The sequence below is a fragment of the Hylobates moloch genome, unplaced genomic scaffold, assembly GCF_009828535.3.
Source record: "Hylobates moloch isolate HMO894 unplaced genomic scaffold, HMol_V3 SCAFFOLD_7, whole genome shotgun sequence".
In the NCBI taxonomy this organism is placed as follows: Eukaryota; Metazoa; Chordata; class Mammalia; order Primates; family Hylobatidae; genus Hylobates; species Hylobates moloch.
Window position 1 is genome coordinate 89,061,230 of NW_026652282.1, and position 19,092 is coordinate 89,080,321.

Consider the following 19,092-nt stretch of genomic DNA (forward strand, 5'->3'; position numbering starts at 1 on the left):
ATATATACACGTGTATATATATACACATATATACACGTGTATATATACATATATACACGTACATATATACGTATATATATACGCGTATATATATACATATATATATATACATACACACACACATATACATATATTGTTGTTACAGTAGGAGGGAGGTATGTTTCTATCTTCTATATCCTGCAGGGTTGCACTCCATTACATCAAGTAGAAATGGGCTTATGAGAATTATATTGATTAATTTTATTAATTCATTCAATTAATATTTATTGTTCACCTTCTATGTGTCAAGTACTGTTCTAAGCACTGCAGTTGTTTCAATATTCTTACCTTTAGCAGCCATGTGAATAGTTGGATCATTTAGGGAGGTGTTAACATTGGGAATGGAAGCAGTTTTTGAACAGGAAGTGTATCAAGAGTTCTGTTTTGGATGAGCTCAGTTTGACATGCATATTAGACATCTAAGTGGAAGTATCATGTAGGCAGCTAGATATACAAGTAGAATTCAGGGGAGTCCCAATCTGAATGAATTTGAGTGTCATCAATTAGTACAGATAGAGAAGTATTCTGTAGTACTGAGCCCTGGGAAAACCCAACATTAAAGATGAGAGAAGACAAATCAGCCAGCAAAGGAAAGAATGAAAGAGCAGCCAGTGAGGGAGGAAGGAAACCAAGACTAAGGTGTAACAGTAGCCAGGTGAAGAAAAACGTTTCAAGGAGGGAGTGATCAACTGTGTTGAATGCTGCTGAGAGGTTAAGTGGAGACAAAAAGATGGCCATTACATCTTTTGGCAACTGGTGGCCTTAAAGAGTTATTTCAGTAAACTGGTAGGGCCAAAAGCCTGACTAAACTGAATTAAGGAGGAAAATTGGAGATAAAGAGGTTATACGAGGACAGGTGCCTGGATAACCTCAGCCAACCTAGTTCTTCCCACTCCTTCCTCTTAGTTGAAGTGTCTGAAAAAATCTGAGCTATGTCCTTGTTTTGCAACATTCATGCTCAGTGGGACAAGTGGCATCCAGAATATATAAATCCAGAGCAGAACACTTTCGGGGTCACTCAGCTGTTGTGCAACGTAGGGTACGTGCAGACAAGACTCCAACCACCTTGGGCACTTTCCTGAGCCTTTGAGAGACCGGCTCACTCTGGATCCTAGGCTTCTGTTTATCCTTGCTGCCTGTCTTTAAGTAATAAGGCAGCTTTTCTTGACTTGTGCAAGTGTCCTATATTACTAAACTCATGCAGGTGGTAGAGATACTGGGGGTCCTTTTGCTCCTCACAGCTGTTTTCATGTTATTGGAACTGCTGTTGCAACTGGGTCTACTCTAAGCCCCCGCCAGACTTGTGAACCTTTACAGAGGTATAAACAACTCTGGATAAATTTTACTATTAAAGGGAGTATAGAAATGGGATGTCAGCTGGGGGGACATCAAGGGAGGGTTTTTGTAAAAATGATGAGATTGTATGATATATAAAACATGTTAGCATAGCAATGGTAAGTAAATTGTTATCCTTACTATTATTATCTCACTACAAGAATCATTTGAACTTTTCAAATAGTAGTCCATATAATGTTAGGACTTTTAGGATTCATATTCTGATTCTTTAAGTTTGGGCCAAAAAGGAAAGTTAAATTCTCAGAAAGTCAAAATCTTGTGAGCATACTTGTGACTGATGACCCTACTCACTATGGACAAGCTTATTCCACCAGAGAACAGAAGACATCCATGGTTGCTCAGGTATTATAGGAGAAATAATTTTTGGCATGTTAGTTTCTCACTATAATTGCTTGAAGAGGGAAAGACTAAGAATTAGCTAATGTGTCAAGTATATCTTCTCATTCATGAATTCAACAATTGTTTATTAAGCAAATATATGACACTATTCTAGATGCTTGAAACATGGCAATTAAAAAATATTTTTACTCTCTTGGAGGTCATATCCTTTTTTTTTTTTTTTTTTTGTGAGACAGAGTCTCGCTCGTCACCCAGCTGGAGTGCAGTGGCGCCATCTCGGCTCACTGCAGCCTCCACCTCCCGGGTTCAAGCGATTTCCGGCTAATTTTTGTATTTTTAGTAGAGACAGGGTTTCACCATGTTGGCCAGGCTGATCTCGAACTCCTGACCTCAAGTGATCCGTACGCCTTGGCCTCCCAAAATGCTGGGATTACAGGTGTGAGCCACTGCGTCTGGCCTCTTGGAGGTCATATGTTAATAGGGGAACAGATAATCAAGTATGAAAATAATTGGTAAGATAATTTCACATAATGTTGAGTGGTATGAAGGATATACACAGGGTCATGAGATAGAAAGTGACTGAGAGGAGAGTTGGTGAAATTCTTTATAAATAAGGTAGCCAAAGAAAGCTTTTCTAAGGGAAGTGACAGTTGGCCTGATGAAGGAGGCAGCCACGTGTACATATGGGGTTGTGGGTTGGTGGAGGGGGGACAACTTTCTAGGCAAAGGGAACAAAGATGCTAAGGTAAGGAGAAGCTTGACTTCTTAGAAAAGAATGCCAATATGTCTGCTGTATGTGTAAGGGCAGAGTAGTATGAGAAGAGGTCAGAGAGGTGGTCAATAGCCAGATCTGGTATAGGGCTTTGTAGACTATGATAAGAAGTTTGCTTTTTTAAAAAATGTGGACAATGCACATAACAGTTAAAACATACCATCTAGACTTATTTTATTTTATTATTATTATTTTTTGCAGTCGCAAGGATTTAATAGAGTGAAAACAGAGCACCCATACAAAGGTTGGGGACCCAAAGAGGGTAGCCGTTGCTGGCTCGAATGCCTGGGTTTATATCCCGATCATTGTCCCTCTTTCTGTGCTCTCAGGCGATAGATGATTGGCTATTTCTTTACCTCCTGTTTTTTCTTAATTAGCATTTTAGTCAGCTCTCTGATTGGTTGGGTGTGAGCTAAGTTGCAAGCCCCGTGTTTAAAGGTGGACGCGGTCACCTTCCCAGCTAGGCTTAGGGATTCTTAGTCGGCCTAGGAAATCCAGCTAGTCCTGTCTCTCAGTACCCCCTCTCAACAGGAAACCCCAGTGCTGTTGGGGAGGTTGGCTGACAACCACTCTACCTGCTTCCTGCTGGATTGGGGCATAGTAGGGGTTGTGCAGTTGAGATTTCCTTGGGAGGGGTGCCTTCCATGTCATTAACATTGGAGCATGGGCTAGCAGGCTGGTCCAGGGGTCCGTGGTCGATTTGTCATGGACTGCATCTGGGGCTCCATTTGAAGAACCATTTGTAGCTTTACAGCTTCAATTCTGGAAGAGACAAACTTAACAAGGAGGTTAAAGATACAGGGTCCAAAGAGGAGTAACAATATTAGAGCTGCTAGAGGTCCTAAGAAGGGGAGAACCCAGGGCATCCATTGGCTGAGGAGGCCCCAGGGTGTTTTGAAGCTCCTCTGCTCTACATTGTATTCGATCTCGAATTTCTTTAACTTTCTCAGTGACGATTCTGGATTGATTAACATAATGACAGCATTCTTCTCCTAAAAATAAACAGGTTCCCCCTCTTTTGGTGGTTAGCAAGTCTAAAGCTCTTCAATTTTGAAGGACTACTGCTGCTAGGGAGTTAAGTTAATCTTGCAAGGTGACCAGGGAGTCAGTGACCCATTCCATGTCATCATTTATTTCTTGAGATAGTTTGTAGTAGAACTGAGTATAGGTTGTGATACCGCCAATGCCAGTACCTAGTCTGCCTAGCACTCCTGCTCCGATAACAAAAGGAAGAATGGGTACTCTTTTGTTGTGGGGCTTAGGTACGACATGATTGTATAAATCTTGTTCAGTGTAGATGGTCATAGGGGGCACTAAGAATGAGAGGAAGCACATAGATTGTGAAGAGCCATTCAAACAACGATAGGCTGAGGTACCACAGACAAAAAATATTCCTGAGGGTAGGCAGACTATTCGTGTGGGAGGCATTACCCACCTGATGCATTGGGAGTTGGTTGTGTCTACAGTATTGCTAAATTTTACACAGGTGAGGTTTGAGGTATGGGTTATTTCCAGATTGGAAACAAGAGGTCTTACTAAAATGGAAGTGGTGTTTATTTCTGTGCTGATGTTGTTCCATTGTTCAGGAACAGGGACTGAAATGTATGGCCTGAAGTGCATGGGGAGGCACATCCAACAGTTAGTAGGGTTTTGGGCTGAGACCTCATGGAGCCGAGTGAGGGTGGTATTAAATAGGCTCACCAGGCAAGTATGGGTACGGAGGGTTTCATGTAGTTTTGAGAGAACCAGTCCTTTGTAGGGGCTAGGGGTGCTATGTCCCTGGGTCAGTTGGGAGATTGCTTCCTTTATGTGTTTTTCTCCTGCCTGATCTTGAATTCCACCCCCATCAGACATACCAGTATGGGTGAAGTAAGTCCAACAGACAGTTACTCCAAGTCCTCCAGGACAACTAGGATTAATCATTTTCCCTGTCCAATAATGAGTATTTGCAGGCATGCAAAGAGTGGCAGAGTTATAGCAGTTGCGGGGCATATGGGTGTGGGCAGTGAAGGTGGAGTTTCCCTTAGATAAACTCCTATTCGATGGGGCATCAATATTTCCAGGAAGCTGCGATCTTCATAGAAACTCTTGGTAAGGGGAGCTACTGGTTGTACAGCAGCATGGAGGGGGTGCAGTGAGGGTGAAAGGGGGTAAGAGAACAGTAAAGAGAAAAATATGATAAGGGAGGGCCATGGGGATTTATGATTTTAGTTACTTTCCTCAAGGTTGTCTGATAGCCACAAGTCTCCTTTAGCAGTGAACATGCCGCTCACATCATGAGATTCCACACAGTAAGATCTCTTCCCTGTATTAACTGCGTCAGATACTAAGACTCCTACTGCTGCCACTACCCGTAAACAATGAGGCCAACCCTTTGCCACTACATCAATTTCCTTACTCAGGTATGCCATGGGTTGCAAGCTCATCCTTCGGACCTGTGTAAGGACTCCTAGAGCTATTCCTGTTTTTTTCTGTGACATATAAAGAAAAGTCTGCCCCATTGGCAAGCTTAACACTGGGGCTTGGGTTAGGGCCTTCTTTAGGGCCTGGAAAGCTGCTTCTGCTTCAGGTGCCCATCTTACTAAATGGTATTGGCTTTCTGAGTTTCCTTAATTAGTGTATATAATGGTCTGGCTATTTCGCCGTACCTGGGAATCTATATTTGGCAGAAACCTGTTATGCCAGGGAACCCTCTTAGTTGTTTTAGGGTTTTGGGATGAGGATAAGCCAGTGTAGGCTGGATACGTTCTTCACTGAGGGCCCTAGTGCCTTTGGATAATTTTAGCCCTAAGTATTTAACCTGCTGTGAGCAGAGCTGAGCCTTTGGTTTGGAATCCTTGTAGCCACAGGTAGCGAGGAAATTTAAGAGCACTTGGGTGGCTTGATGGCAGGTTTCTGAACGGGTGGCTAAAAGCAACCATCTAGACAATTTTAGAGTGCACAATACAGCGGACATTAAGTACATTCACAATGTTGTGCAACCATCACCTCTATCTCACTCCAGAATATTGCCAGCATGCCAAAATGAAACTGGGTAACCATTAAGCAGTAGCTCCCCATTTTCTTTTCCCCAACCCCTGGAAACCACTAATGTTTCCATCTCTGTTGTATTTGGCTATTCTGGATATTTCATAAATTGAACCATACAATATGTGACTTTTCGTGTCTGGCTTATTCCATAGCATAATGTTTTTGAGGTACAAACATATTGTAGCATGTATCAGTACTCAATTCCTTTTCATGGCTAATATTCCATTGTGTGGCTATATAACACATTTTGTTTCTCCATTCATCAGTTGATGGATATTTGAGTTGTTTTCACCATTTGTCTATTGTGAATAGTGTTACAACAAAAGCTAGAGTACAAGTTTATTATTATTATTATTTTGAGATGGAGTCTTGCTCTGTCACCCAGGCTGGGGTGCAGTGGCACGATCTTGGCTCACTGCAAGCTCCGCCTCCCAGGTTCATGCCATTCTCCTGCCTCAGCCTCCCTAGTAGCTGGGACTACAGGCGCCTGCCACCACGCCCAGCTAATTTTGTGTATTTTTAGTAAAGACGGGGTTTCACCGTGTTACCCAGGATGGTCGCAATCTCCTGACCTCGTGATCTGCCCGTCTTGGCCTCCCAAAGTGCTGGGATTACAGGCGTGAGCCACTGCGCCCGGCCAAGTTTTATTTGAATGACTCATTATTTAATGGACCACATCATAATTCTATGGTTAACTTTTTGAACAACAGCCAATCTGTTTTCCATAGCAGCTGCACTATTTTACATGCCTTCCAGCCATGTATGAGGGTTTGAATTCCTCAAAGTTCTTGTCAACACTTACTTTCCTTCTTAGAAATGTATTCTTATACTCATCCGTGTGGTGTGTAGTGGTATCTCATTGTGGCTTTGATTTGCAGTTCCCTAATGACTAGTCAAATCTAAGAACACAAAGATTTATCCCTATGTTTTCATCTAAGAGTTTTATGGTTTTAGCCCTTATATTTAGGTTGCCACAACTAACATCATACACAATGGTGAAAGACTAAAATCTTTTCCCCTATGATGAGGTGGAAGACCATTGAGTATCATGTTAGCTGTGGGCTTTTCATAAATGTTCTTTATCATGTTGAAGAAGTTCCCTTCTATTCCATTCCTAGTTTGCTGAGTGTTTTTATCATGAAAGGGTATTAGATTTTGCCAAATGACTTTTCTGCATTAAATGAGATGATCATGTGGTTTTTTCCTTTCTATCAATGTAACTTGTTACATTGATTGATTTTCTTATGTGAATGACCCTTGCATTCCTGGGATAAATCACATATGGTCATGATGTATAATGCTTTTAATATGCTGCTCAGTGTGGTTTGTCAGTATTTTCTTGAGGACTTTTGTATCTGTATTCGTAAGGGACATTGGCCTGTAGTTTTCATTTCTTGTGTATTTTTCTGGCTTTGATGGCAGTGTAATACTAGCCTCATAGAATGTGTTAGGAAGTCTTTCCTTCTTTTCCATTTCTTGGAAGAGTTTGAGAAAGATTGGTGTTAACTCTTCTTTAAATGCTTCTAGAATTTACCAGTAGAAATTTCTGTTCCTGGGCTTTTGTTAGGTTTTTGATTACTGATTCAATCTCTTGTTATAAGTCTATTCAGATTTTTTATTTGTGCGTCAGTTTTGGTAGTTGTGTGTTTCTAGGAATTTGTCCATTTCATCCAGGTAATCTGATTTATGGTATATAATTATTCATAGTATTCTCTTATAATCCTTTTTATTTTTGTAAGGCTGATAGTAATATTCGCATTTTAATTTCTTAAATTGAATCTTCTTTTTCTTAATCACTATAGGTAATGGTTTGCCAATTTTGGTGATCTTCTCAAATAATCATTTTTTTCATTTTAATGGTTATATTGGTTTCCTAGTCCCTATTTCGTTTATCTTAACGATTATCTTTTTTTAGGGGGGGACAGGGTCTCACTCTGTCACCCAGACTGGAGTGCAGTGGTACAATCATGGATCACTGCAGCCTTGACCTCCCAGGCTCAAGTGATTCTCCCACCTCAGCCCCCTAAGTAGCTGGGACTATAGGCATAAGCCACAACGCCCAGCTAATTTTTAAATTTTTTTGTAGAGACGAGGTCTCACTACATTACCCAGGCAGGTCTCAAACTCCTGGGCTCAAGCAATCCTCCCACCTTGGCCTCTCAGGGTACTGGGATTACAGACATGAGCCACTGTGCCCAACCCTTAACTATAATCTTTATTTCCTTCCTTCTACTAGTTTTCAGTTTACTTTGATTTCATTTTTATAGTTCCTTAAGGTGTAAAGCTGGGTTATTGATCTGAGATCGTTCTTTATTTTTTTAAAAAAAGATGTTTGCACTTTAAAAATATCCATTTGAGCACCGCTTTTGCTGCATCCCATAATTTTTGGTATGTTGTGTTTCTGTTTTGTCTCTTTTTGTTATATTAGTTGTTTAAGCATCTTTCATTTAATTTTAACTCATTTGTGGATTTTCCAGTTTTACTTCTGTTCTTCATTTCTACTTTCATTCCATTGGATTTGGAGAAGACACTTCATATTGTTTCAATCTTTTACAATTTATTGAGACTTGATTTGTGGCCTAACATACAATCTGTCCTAGAGAATAGTCTTCCATGTGCACTGGAGAATAATGTGAATTCTGTTGTTGTTGGGTGTTCTATAGATTGTCTGTTAGGTTTAAGTGATTTTAAATGTTTAAGTACTCTATTTACTTCAAAAGCACAGGCAACAAAAGCAAACAAATGAGATTATATTAAACTAAAAACCTTCTACATAGCAAAGGAAACAATCAACAGAGCAAAAAGAACCTACAGAAGGAGAAAATATTTGCAAACTACTCACCCAACAGGGGATTAATGTTCAGACTACACAAGGAACTCAACATCTCAACAGCAACAAAACAAACTGTGATTTTAAAATGGGCCAGTGATCTGAACAGACATTTCTCAAAAGAAAACATACAAATTGCCAACAAATACATGAAGAAATACTCAACATCACTAATCATCAGGAAAATGCAAATCAAAACCACACTGAGGGCACGCGTGGCGGCTCATGCCTGTAATCCCAGCACTTAGGGAAGCCGAGGCGGGTGGATCAATTAAGGTCAGGAGTTCAAGACAAACCTGGCCAACATGGTGAAACCGTCTCTACTAAAAATACAAAATTTGCCAGGCGTGGTGGCATGCACCTGTAATCCCAGCTACTTGGGAGGCTGAGGCAGGAGAACCACTTGAACCTGGGAGGCGGAGGTTGCGGTGAGCCGAGATTGCGCCATTGCACTCCAGCCTGGGCAACAAGAGCAAAACTCCGTCTCAAAAAAAAAAAAAAAAAGAAAAGAAAAAAAAAGATGATCTTTGATAGCAACAAGGACACTTTGTCTATTGTAATAATCTAACATTTACTGAGTTCATACCAGGCACTATTCAAAACACCTTACATGTATTAATTCTCACAACCACCCTGTGAGGTAATAGTATTATTGCTCTCATTTCAAAAATGAGAAAACGACGGCGTAGTGAGTTTAACTTACTCAGGTTCACACAGGTAGTAAATAGTAGCCAGATTTGGTTACAGAGCTAGTAAATGGTAAAGACAGTGTATGGTAGAGCCATACACTGGGAATACGGCATTAGATCACATACCCTTAACCATTATGCTATTCCGTAAGTGGAGGAAGCTACAGTGTAGGCACAAAGGTAAATAGGCGGTAGATTTGTATTGAAAGAATAAGGGCCTCGTGTCAGGCTGCTATAACAAAGTACCATAGACTGAGTAGCTTATAAACAGAAATTTGTCACAATTTGGAGGCTGTACATCTGAGATCAGGGTACCCTCATGGTCAGGTTCTGGTGAGGACCTTCTTCCAGGTTGCAGACTACTGAATTCTCCCTGTATCCTCACACGGCAGAGAGAGAGCACTCTTGGGTCTCTCTTTTTTTGTTTGTTTCTGATCCCCTTACCAGATGGGATCTGAACTCCCACAGTGCTTTGCATCTTTCTTTACGGTACTCATCACTCTATGTTACAGCTTACAAACAGGTTTCTTACCTCCCCTATAAGCTGAGAGATTCTTGAAGGTAGTGACTCATATATTTATTGTTTATCCTAGTACCCCAATGGCATCTTACAGAATGTCTTATAAGTAGTAACGATAAATATTTTTCTTAAGGGCATTAACCCCATCCTGAGGCCCCGCCCTTCTGACTTAATTATCTCTCAAAGGCCCCAGTTCCTTAAACCATCACATTGGGGTTTAGGATTTTAACATATTAATTTTGAGGAGTCACATTCAGTCCATAACAATGAGGAGATTCTCAATGAGAACACATGGACACAGGTAGGGGAACAACACACAATGGGGCCTGTGGGGTGGGGTGGGGGGAAGGGGAGGGAGAACATCAGGACAAATAGCTTATGCATGTGGGGGTTAATACCTAGGTGATGGGCTGGTAAGTGCAGCAAACCACCATGGCACATGTTTACCTATGTAACAAACCTGCATGTCCTGCATATGTATCCTGGAACTTTGAATTAAATTAAACAATGAGAAAGTTCTTGTTTGACTGCCAACATGGTATTTTATTTCACGGTTGTACCATAATTTTAAACCAATCAGTCCCCTATTGATGAAATTTTGTTTCCAGGTTTTTGCTATTATGATCCAATGAATATTCTTGTGCCTATCTCTTTGAACACATGTAAGTATTTCTATATAATAGAGATCAAAATGTGGATTTTCTAGATCTACATACTTAAAATTTTAATAGATATTGCCAAATGCCCTCCCCAAAGGTTATACTTACTTATACTCCCATCCAAAGCGTACAAGAGTGTCTATTTTCGTTACCCTTGGCAACAATTAGTGTTATCAATTTTTATATCTGACATTCTGACAGGTTAAAAAATGACAACTCAACATCTAGTGCCCAGATCTTGGTTTCTAAAAGTCATTTCCCAATAAAAGGAAGCAGGGATCCATGCAGAAATGATTAATTCCAGTGCTAGGGTAGGGAAAAACAAGATGAGCCTGGAACATCTTGTGGTACCAGAAAACAAGGAAGTGGGCAAAAATTGGGGACATGTCTAAGAACAGAGGGGCCAACCTGAAGGAGCTCCTAATGGCCAAAGGTGGAAGAATTTGAGCAACCAAACAATGACAATATTAGGTTATAAGCCATAGAGTAAAATAAACATCCATGCTGATATAAATACATGAGAAAATAAGCAGGAGATGGGATATCTTCCTTAAAGAATTTCAATATACAGTGAAAAAAAAAAAAAAAAGAAAATCACTGCTGTTGTCTGAATGTGCCTTCTCAAATTCATACGCTGAAACTTAATCATCAGTGTGATCAATGTGATAGTATTAAGTGGTGGGTCTCTAGGAGATGATTAAGTCATGAAGGTGGAGCCCTCATGATTGGGATCAATGATGTTATAAAAAGGGATTTGCCCTTTTTACCCTTCTGTACCTTCCACCATAAAAGGGAGCAGTGTTCTTCCCCTCTGGAGGATGTAGCAACAAAGTATCATCTTGGAAGGAGAGAATAGCCTTCACCAGACACTGAACCTGCCAACACCTTGATCTTGGACTCCTAGTTTCCCGAACTGTGAGAAATAAGTATCTGTTCTTTAAAAATTACCCTGCCTCCATTTTTTTTATTGTTGTTATAGTAGCACAAACAGACTAAAGACAATCCCCACTAGGTAAACTCTACCGTAATAATTGCTGCTATCAAGAACCATTGATGAATGCTAAAAGTAGTGGGCAAAAGTATGATGGGAAACAGAATATTTGAACAGCCTCAATGCATCTTCCAGAAGATATTTAGTAATTGTAAAGAGGAAAGCTGTAACTTTACAGTAAAGAAATCCAGCAAACACCCCTTTAAGCAAGTGATCAAGGTTAACATCACCAGTATTAAAAATTATCATCAAATATGTCCTGATATAATGCACTAAAAAGGGCTAAAAATCACTTTTGTGGCATTCTCACCAAAAACACAAAACATGAAAAAACATCAGACAGACCCTCATTAGGGACATTATACAATATAACTGACCAGTACTCTTCAAAATTGTCATGGTCATCAAAGACAGACTGAGAACTATCACAAATAGGAACAGAATAAGGAGATAACAAAATGCAATGTGGGATCCTGGATTTGATCCTGGATCAGGAAAGGACATTAATGGGACAACTGGCAAAATTAAAATAAGGTCTAATATAGTTAATAGTGTTGTATCAATATTAGTTTCCTGATTTTGATAACTGTATTATAGTTAAGTAAGATGTTAGCATTAGGGGAAGTTGAGTGAGGATATATGACAACTCTCTTATTATTTTTACAACTTTTCTATAAATCTAAAAGGCTTTTTGAAAATGAGAGCCCACTGTCTTAATTTGCCTTACTACTCTGAGCATTTGTCTTAGTTTATTGGTCATTTATATTTTCTTTTCAACAAATTTCCTTTTCCCACTTTTTTATTGGATTCTTTTTTGTATACTAAAAAGTTATATACATTGTACACTAAGAAATTAGCTCCTTGTATGGGATAAATATATTTTCCAGCTTGTCTTTTGATTTTTTAAAATGGTGGGCTTATATGTATATGTGTATACGAATTTTTTCCTTTCTTTTCTTTAGAGACAGTGTCTTGCTATGTTGGCCAGTCTGCTCTTGAACTCCTAGCATCAAGTGATCCTCCTGCCTTGGCCTCCGAAAGTGTTGGGATTACTCGCATAAGCCACCGTGCCTGGCCTAAAGATGTTTCTAACTGATGATTTCTGCTGACCTGTGGGCAGAAAATAAGGAATGGTAGCAAAGTGGCTTTAAGTTTTCAACTGTAATCAAAAGGCCACAGAATAAAAAACTACTTAACAGAAATGACCGTCTCTCCAAGTTTTTCTTTCCTCCATAAAAATAACATTTATTTAAAAAAAAATTACACACAGTAAAATTCATCCTTTTTAGTGTACAAGCCTATGGGTTTTGACAAATGCATACACTTCATACAATAAAGACACAGAAAATTTCAATTATTAAGACAAATTCCTCGTGCTACCACTTTGTAGTCAAGGAGCATTCCAACCTTAATCCCTGACATCCACTGAAGCTTTTTCTCCATCCCTATCGTTTTGCTTTTTGAGAAAATAGTATGAATGGAATAAAACAGTAAGCAGCCTTTTCAGTTTGGCTTCTTTTACTTAGTAAAATGCATTTAAGATTCATCCAAGTGGTTGCATGTGTATTTCATTAGTTTATTGCTGAGTAGGATTCCATTGCATGGATATACTACAGTTTATCTATGCACCAGTTGAAGGATATCCTTCATTTTTATGTTCCTCAATTGCAGTGGTCTGTAGGTCTAGTAAAAAGCAGAGGTGAAATTTTCTACCTAACAGGAAGCATTTCCTTCTAAAAAGTCGAGCTTAGAAGTATGCCCCTGGTAACACGTGTCAGAGGCTATATCAGGATAATTTATTCCTTGTCACTTAACTGTGTCTGAAATGAGAGTGTTAATCCTAAGTGAGCAGTATATCAAAGGAATAGGAGTTTGTCCTGAGTATAGTCAGATGATATCCCCAGAGTAGGCCTGACAAATATTCTGGAAGCCATGCCATTGGCAGAATATTTTTTAAAAAATTTCTTTTTAGTTAAAAAAAAAATACTGAAAAAAGTAAAAATCACCCCAAAATCACACCACTTTAAAAATTTTACAAAGTGAAAGTCCTCCTTCAGCCTATTCAATCCCGCTTCCAAAGGTTTACAACTTTCTATGTCTATTTCCCAGCTTTTTCTTAAATTTATTCAGAAATATCTATATACACACATACTATACATAAATGAATGCTTTTGCATAAAAATGTATTCGTACTATACATATTTCTGCATCTTGTTTTTTAACTTAATACACAACCTTGGACATGAGTATAGGTCATAATATATTCATAGATACACTTCACTATTTTAATGGCTGCATAGTATTGTACTAAATAGATGTACCATAAGTTATTTACCCATTTTCCTACTGATGGACATCCCTACTTTTGTGAGTTTTATTGAGATATAATTCATACACCACACAATTCACCCATTTAAAGTGTACAATTCCTGGTTTTTGGTATATTCAGAGTTGTGAAATCACCACCACGACCAATTTTAGAACACTTTCATCAACCTCTAAAGAAACTTCATACACTTCAACTGTTAGCCCCAGCCCTTCCCATTCCCCCCAACTCTGTGCTAGCCCTAAGCAACCACTAATCCACTTTCTATCTCTATATATTTGCCAATTCTGGATACTTCATATAAATAGTATCATATAATATGTAGTCTTTTGTGACTGGCTTCTTGCACTGAGCATATTCTGAGTTCTTCCATGTTGTAGTATGTGTCAGAAGTGTTCACCACTCTTCTACTTTTTGAAAGAGTTTGTGAAGTTTGTATTAATTTTTCATTAAAAGTTTTGTAGAATTCATTTAAGAAGCTATTTCAGCCTGGGCTCTTCTTTGTGGGTATCTTTTAAAAAACTCATTTAACCTACTTACTTGATATAGGTTTATTCAAGTTTTCTACTTCTGAGTTGGTTTTGGCAGTTTGTGTCTTCCTAGGAATTTGTCCACTTCATTGATAATTTATTGACATAAAATTATTCATAATATGCTTTCATAATCTTTTTTATTTCTACAAGTTCAGTTGAAATGTTCCCTCCTTCATTTCTGATTTTAGTAATTTGATTCTCCTTTTTTCCTGGTCAGTATAGCAGAAGGTGTGTCAGTTTTATTGATCTTTTTATAGAATCAACTTTTGGTTGCATTGATTTTTCTCTATTTTTTTTCACTCTATTTCATTTATTCTCATCTAATCTTTTGTATTTCCTTCTTTCTCCTGGCTCTAGGTTTAGTTTGCTCACCTTTTTCCAGGGTCTTAAGGTGTAAAATGAGGTTAGTGCTATGGTCTTTCTTCTTCTTCTTTTTTTTTTTTTTTGAGACGGAGTCTCACTCTGTTGCCCAGGCTGGAGTGCAGTGGCGTGATCTTGGCTCACTGCAAGCTCAGCCTCCCAGGTTCACGCCATTCTCCTGCCTCAGCCTCCCGAGTAGCTGGGACTACAGGTGCCCACCACCACGCCTGGCTAATTTTTTGTATTTTTAGTAGAGACAGGGTTTCACTGTGTTACCCAGAATGGTCTCGATCTCCTGACCCCGTGATCCACCTGCCCTGGCCTCCCAAAGTGCTAGGATTACAGGCGTGAGCCACTGTGCCTGGTCTTTTTTCTTCTTAAGTACAGGCATTTATATCTATAAATTTCCCTGTAAACACTGCTTTAGCTGCCTCTTGTAAGTTTTGGTTTGTTGTGTCATTATCATTCATCTCAAAGGGTTTTGTAATTTCCCTTACGATTTTTTTCTTTGACACTTTTTTTTTGGCAATGACAGGGTCTTGCTGTGTTGCCCAGGCTGGTCTTGAATTCCTGGTCTCAAGGGATCCAAGGAATCCTCCCACTTCGGCCTGCCAAAGTGCTGAGATTCCAGGCGTGAGCTACTGCACCCAGCCAGTCACTTACAAGTGTGTCTGATTTCCACATATTTGTGAGTTTCCCAACTTTTCATTGTTTTCTAACTTCATCCCATGTGGTCAGAGGACATGCTTTGCATGATTTCAGTCCACTTATATTTATTAAGGCTTGTTTTATGCTTTAACTTACGGCCTACTTTGGAGATGTTTCATATGCACTAGAGAAGAATATGTATTCTGATGTTAGGTGGAAAGTTCTACAGATGTCTTTTAGGTCAATTTGCCTTATAATGTTGTTCAAGTCTTCTATTTCCTGGTTTATCTTCTGTCCAGATGCTCTGTTATTGAAAAAGGGGTACTGAATATTCCAACTCTTTTTATGGACTTACCTGTTTCTCCTTTCCTTTCAGTTTTTGCTTCATGTATTTTGGGCTCTACTGTTAGATGCATATATATTTATAGTTGTTACATCTTCCTGATGTATTGACCCTTTTGTCACTGTAACATTTTACTCTTTATCTCCAGTAACATTTTTTTAAAAGTCTATGTTGTCTGGTATTAGAATAGCCACTCCAGCTTTCTTATGGCTGTTGTCTGTGTGACATATTTGTTTTCCATCCTTTTACCTTTAATCTCTTTCTACTAATCTAAAGTGTGTCTCAAATAGATGGCATGAAGTTGAATCAGACTTGTTTCTGACATCTCTGCCTTTTATAGTATTGCTTAATATATGCATATTTATTATTTTGATATAGATTTATGACTGCCATTTTATTGTTTTTGATAATGCCTCAAGCTTTTTGCTTCTCCATTCCTTCTTTTGCATTGAGTATTTCATAACGTGATATTTACATTTCTTTAATAATATTTTTGATTTTTTAAAAGTTATTTCCTTAGTGGTTGCTCTAGGGCTTACCATACACATCTTAACTAAGCAGAATAGGCTTCAGATAAACACTAACTTAATTCCAATGTAACAACCCTATTCCTATATAAACCCATCCCCCGCTTTGTGGTATTACTGTTATATATGTTATTCCTATACATTATAAACCCAACACACATTATTATAATTACTTAATATAATTTTACATCTTTAAAAGAAGCTGAGAGAAGAATACGTTTATAGTTTTTTTACATTAAACTTATTTCCTATTTCACGTTCTCTCCATTTGTTCCTGTGGATTTGTGTTACCATCTGGAGTCAGTTCTTTAGTACAAGACAGTTTTGCTTCCACTCAGCTTCTTCAACCTGTTATTGGCAAATATATTATATTTTATATGTTATAGGCCAAACGATGCAACTATATACATATTGTTTTATGCAATTGTTTTTTACATTAGTTAAGAGAAAAAAGAAAAATGCATAGATTGTTTCTGATAATTACATAATTATTTTTGCCTGTGCTCTTTTTCTGCATGTGTGTAGATTCAGATTACTGTCTGAGGTCACTTGCTTTCAGCCTGAAGAACTTCTTTTTGTATTTCCAGCAAGTCAGGTCTGCCAGCAACAAATTCTCTTGGTTTTTGATTATGTGAGATGTTTTATTTCACCTTCATTTTTGAAAAATAGTTTTACTGTATATAGGATTATTGGTTGACAGTTATTTTCTTTGAACACTTTGAATGTGTTATTCCACTGTTTCTGAGGGGAAGTCAACTGTTAATTTTATTTGGGTTCCTTGGTAAGTGATGGCTCATTTTTCTCATATTGCTGTCAAAATTTTCTTTTTGTTTTTGGGTTTTAGCATTTTTCTTATGATGTATCTGTTTGTAATTTCTTTTCCTTCTGGGATGTATAGGTTAATGTCTCTCATCAAATCAGGGGTATTCATAGCCATTACTTCTTAGAATATTTTTCTGCTCCTTCTTTTCTCTTCCTTTTTTCCTGTACTCCCATTAGAAATATGTAGGAATGCTTAATGGTGTCACACAGGTTCTATGCTCTTGTTCAATTTTATTCATTGTTTTCCTTTCTGTTCTTCAGCCTGGGTAATATCTCAGTTCATCTTCACAACCCAATGAGGTAAGTAGCATTATTATCCTCACTTTATAGATGAAAAATGCGAGGCTCAGATTAAGTGACTTGCCAAGGTCACAGAATGTTAAGTGTGGCTGTACAGGTCTGACTCCAGTTTGTACCACTTCCTCTCTGTATATTATCTTTTTATTTTCCAGCAACAATAAACAAACAACTGGGGGATTTGTGACTGGCATCCTCTTTGCTAGAGAACTCTTTCTTTCTATTTCCCTTTGGTATTCTTTGCTAGTATGTTCCTCTTCTAAAATTCACATGCCTAATATTTAACATATATTAGACATTTAATCAATGTTTATTGCTTTGAATTCAATGATACTCAATGGTTGCTAGCTTAAATGGCTATGAGAACACCAACATTTTGATCTAAAATATTTCACTAGAAAAATATATAGCTTTTTGAAGACTGATAACTTGTGGAGGAAGCATTCATTAAATATGCCAACTAACTTATGAAACTACCTACTATTACTGCTGATAGTTCTGACTTCATAGCATTTGTTGATGCTTAGGCCTGGGGGTCCTAATCTTTTATTTACTAGGTGGATGAAATATGGCAAATGGGCTCTAGTAAAGAAATATTTCAACATTTAATTAGTTTTTTATTTCTGTATATAGGAAGCAGTCTAAGAAAGAATGTTATCTCTAGAGACAAATATTGAGGACCCCAGAAAAATTATAAAGATTTTTAAAAATCCTTAGGCATAATCCCTTGTAATTTATCCTGAGAAAATAATACTCTTTGCACTCTACCCTTCAAACTCAGCATATCATCTGTCCTATATAGTCTTCAATTATATAATAGAAAATGTTTTCTACCAGTTCTCTCCAAAAGCTGAAATTACTTTTTTCCCCTCCCTCAGTTAGTTTTTCCTCTTCAACTCCAAACAAACTGGTGTCTATACATAAATCCTAGATCCAAGATTCCAATTCAAGAAAGACCATCTAGGACCCACAATTTATATATATTCTAGCTACCACTAATTTCTGTAGTGCTACCTGTAGCACATGATATGACAGAAGTCGCTTGGAGATTTGACCGTTGCTTTTTGTTCTTTCCAAACTCTATCACCAATATTTTCCCATGTAGTTTATATCCATTTACTAGATGCAATGCTTGCCATGCTATCTCCTTATCTAAAAGAGAAAGAAAAAATTTCAATTTACATAGGACTTAATAATTCAATTCTATTCCAGGTCTAGTTTATTTTGCCTTGGAATTAAATGTAAGCTATAAGGCCATATAGTCATTTGATTTGATCATTTTTTCTATAATCTCCCATTTGCATTATTCAGCAAAATTAAATTAATGGCTAAAAATAATAACAATAAAAACTCAAAATGGGTGTTTGAAGGTGTCTCCTAATTCAAAGAAACAAGTAGAGAAACAAAGACACAGGCAGTGTGCTAAAGAAGTCTAAGCTATTAGTAATTATACACGAGCCTCTATCTTAGGTAACAGATTATAGGTATTATTAGAATCAATCATTTTCAAAATGAGTAACACAAAAGAAGTTATCATGTTATTGAGGGCACTTTGCCACTTTTTTTTCAGTGGGAGAGTGGTTCTGGGCCATCTTATTGGGATAAATAAGTATAAGAACCCTTGTAGGCATATTGAAGGTTGAAATGTGAGAATATATACTATATGCCAGGAGTATTCAATTTATGGGTCTAAGAGCCTGGATGTAAGAAATAAGGAAGGGATGATTTGTGGCCAGGAGTTTGTGGAATCCTAAAGTAGACAAGTAGACTGAACCAATTTTGTTTCATATATATATGTACTATAAATTTTTTTAAGTGTATAGCTTTCAAGATTAGTAAAACAGCTACACATTTTAAAGTACTTGCTTTAAAAAGCCTTGTTATTATGTATTTTTTCAATTAATACATCGTATTATGTGGGGCACCCATAAACAGTTTTTTTAATTTAAAAGGGGTTCTTACACTTGAAAAGACTGAAAACCACTGGTATAGAGGATTTAAAAACCTTCAG

General features: G+C 37.9%; 1 protein-coding gene across 8 annotated transcripts in view; it reads right to left on the reverse strand.

The window, feature by feature from the left end:
* Positions 1–2,663: 2,663 nt before the first annotated feature.
* Positions 2,664–19,092, reverse strand: part of RBM41 (RNA binding motif protein 41) — a 68,294-nt gene continuing 51,865 nt past the window's right edge. For 3 of the 8 annotated variants that reach the window (XM_058441382.1, XM_032757422.2, XM_058441381.1), the window contains one exon: positions 12,146–18,233. In XM_058441382.1, the coding sequence (XP_058297365.1) occupies positions 18,067–18,233 (167 nt within the window). In that variant the 3' untranslated portion in view covers positions 12,146–18,066. Of the gene's footprint in view, positions 3,283–12,145; positions 18,234–19,092 lie in introns of those variants that run through there. The other 5 variants (XM_058441383.1, XM_032757424.2, XM_032757423.2 and 2 more) reach the window with 4 other exon arrangements.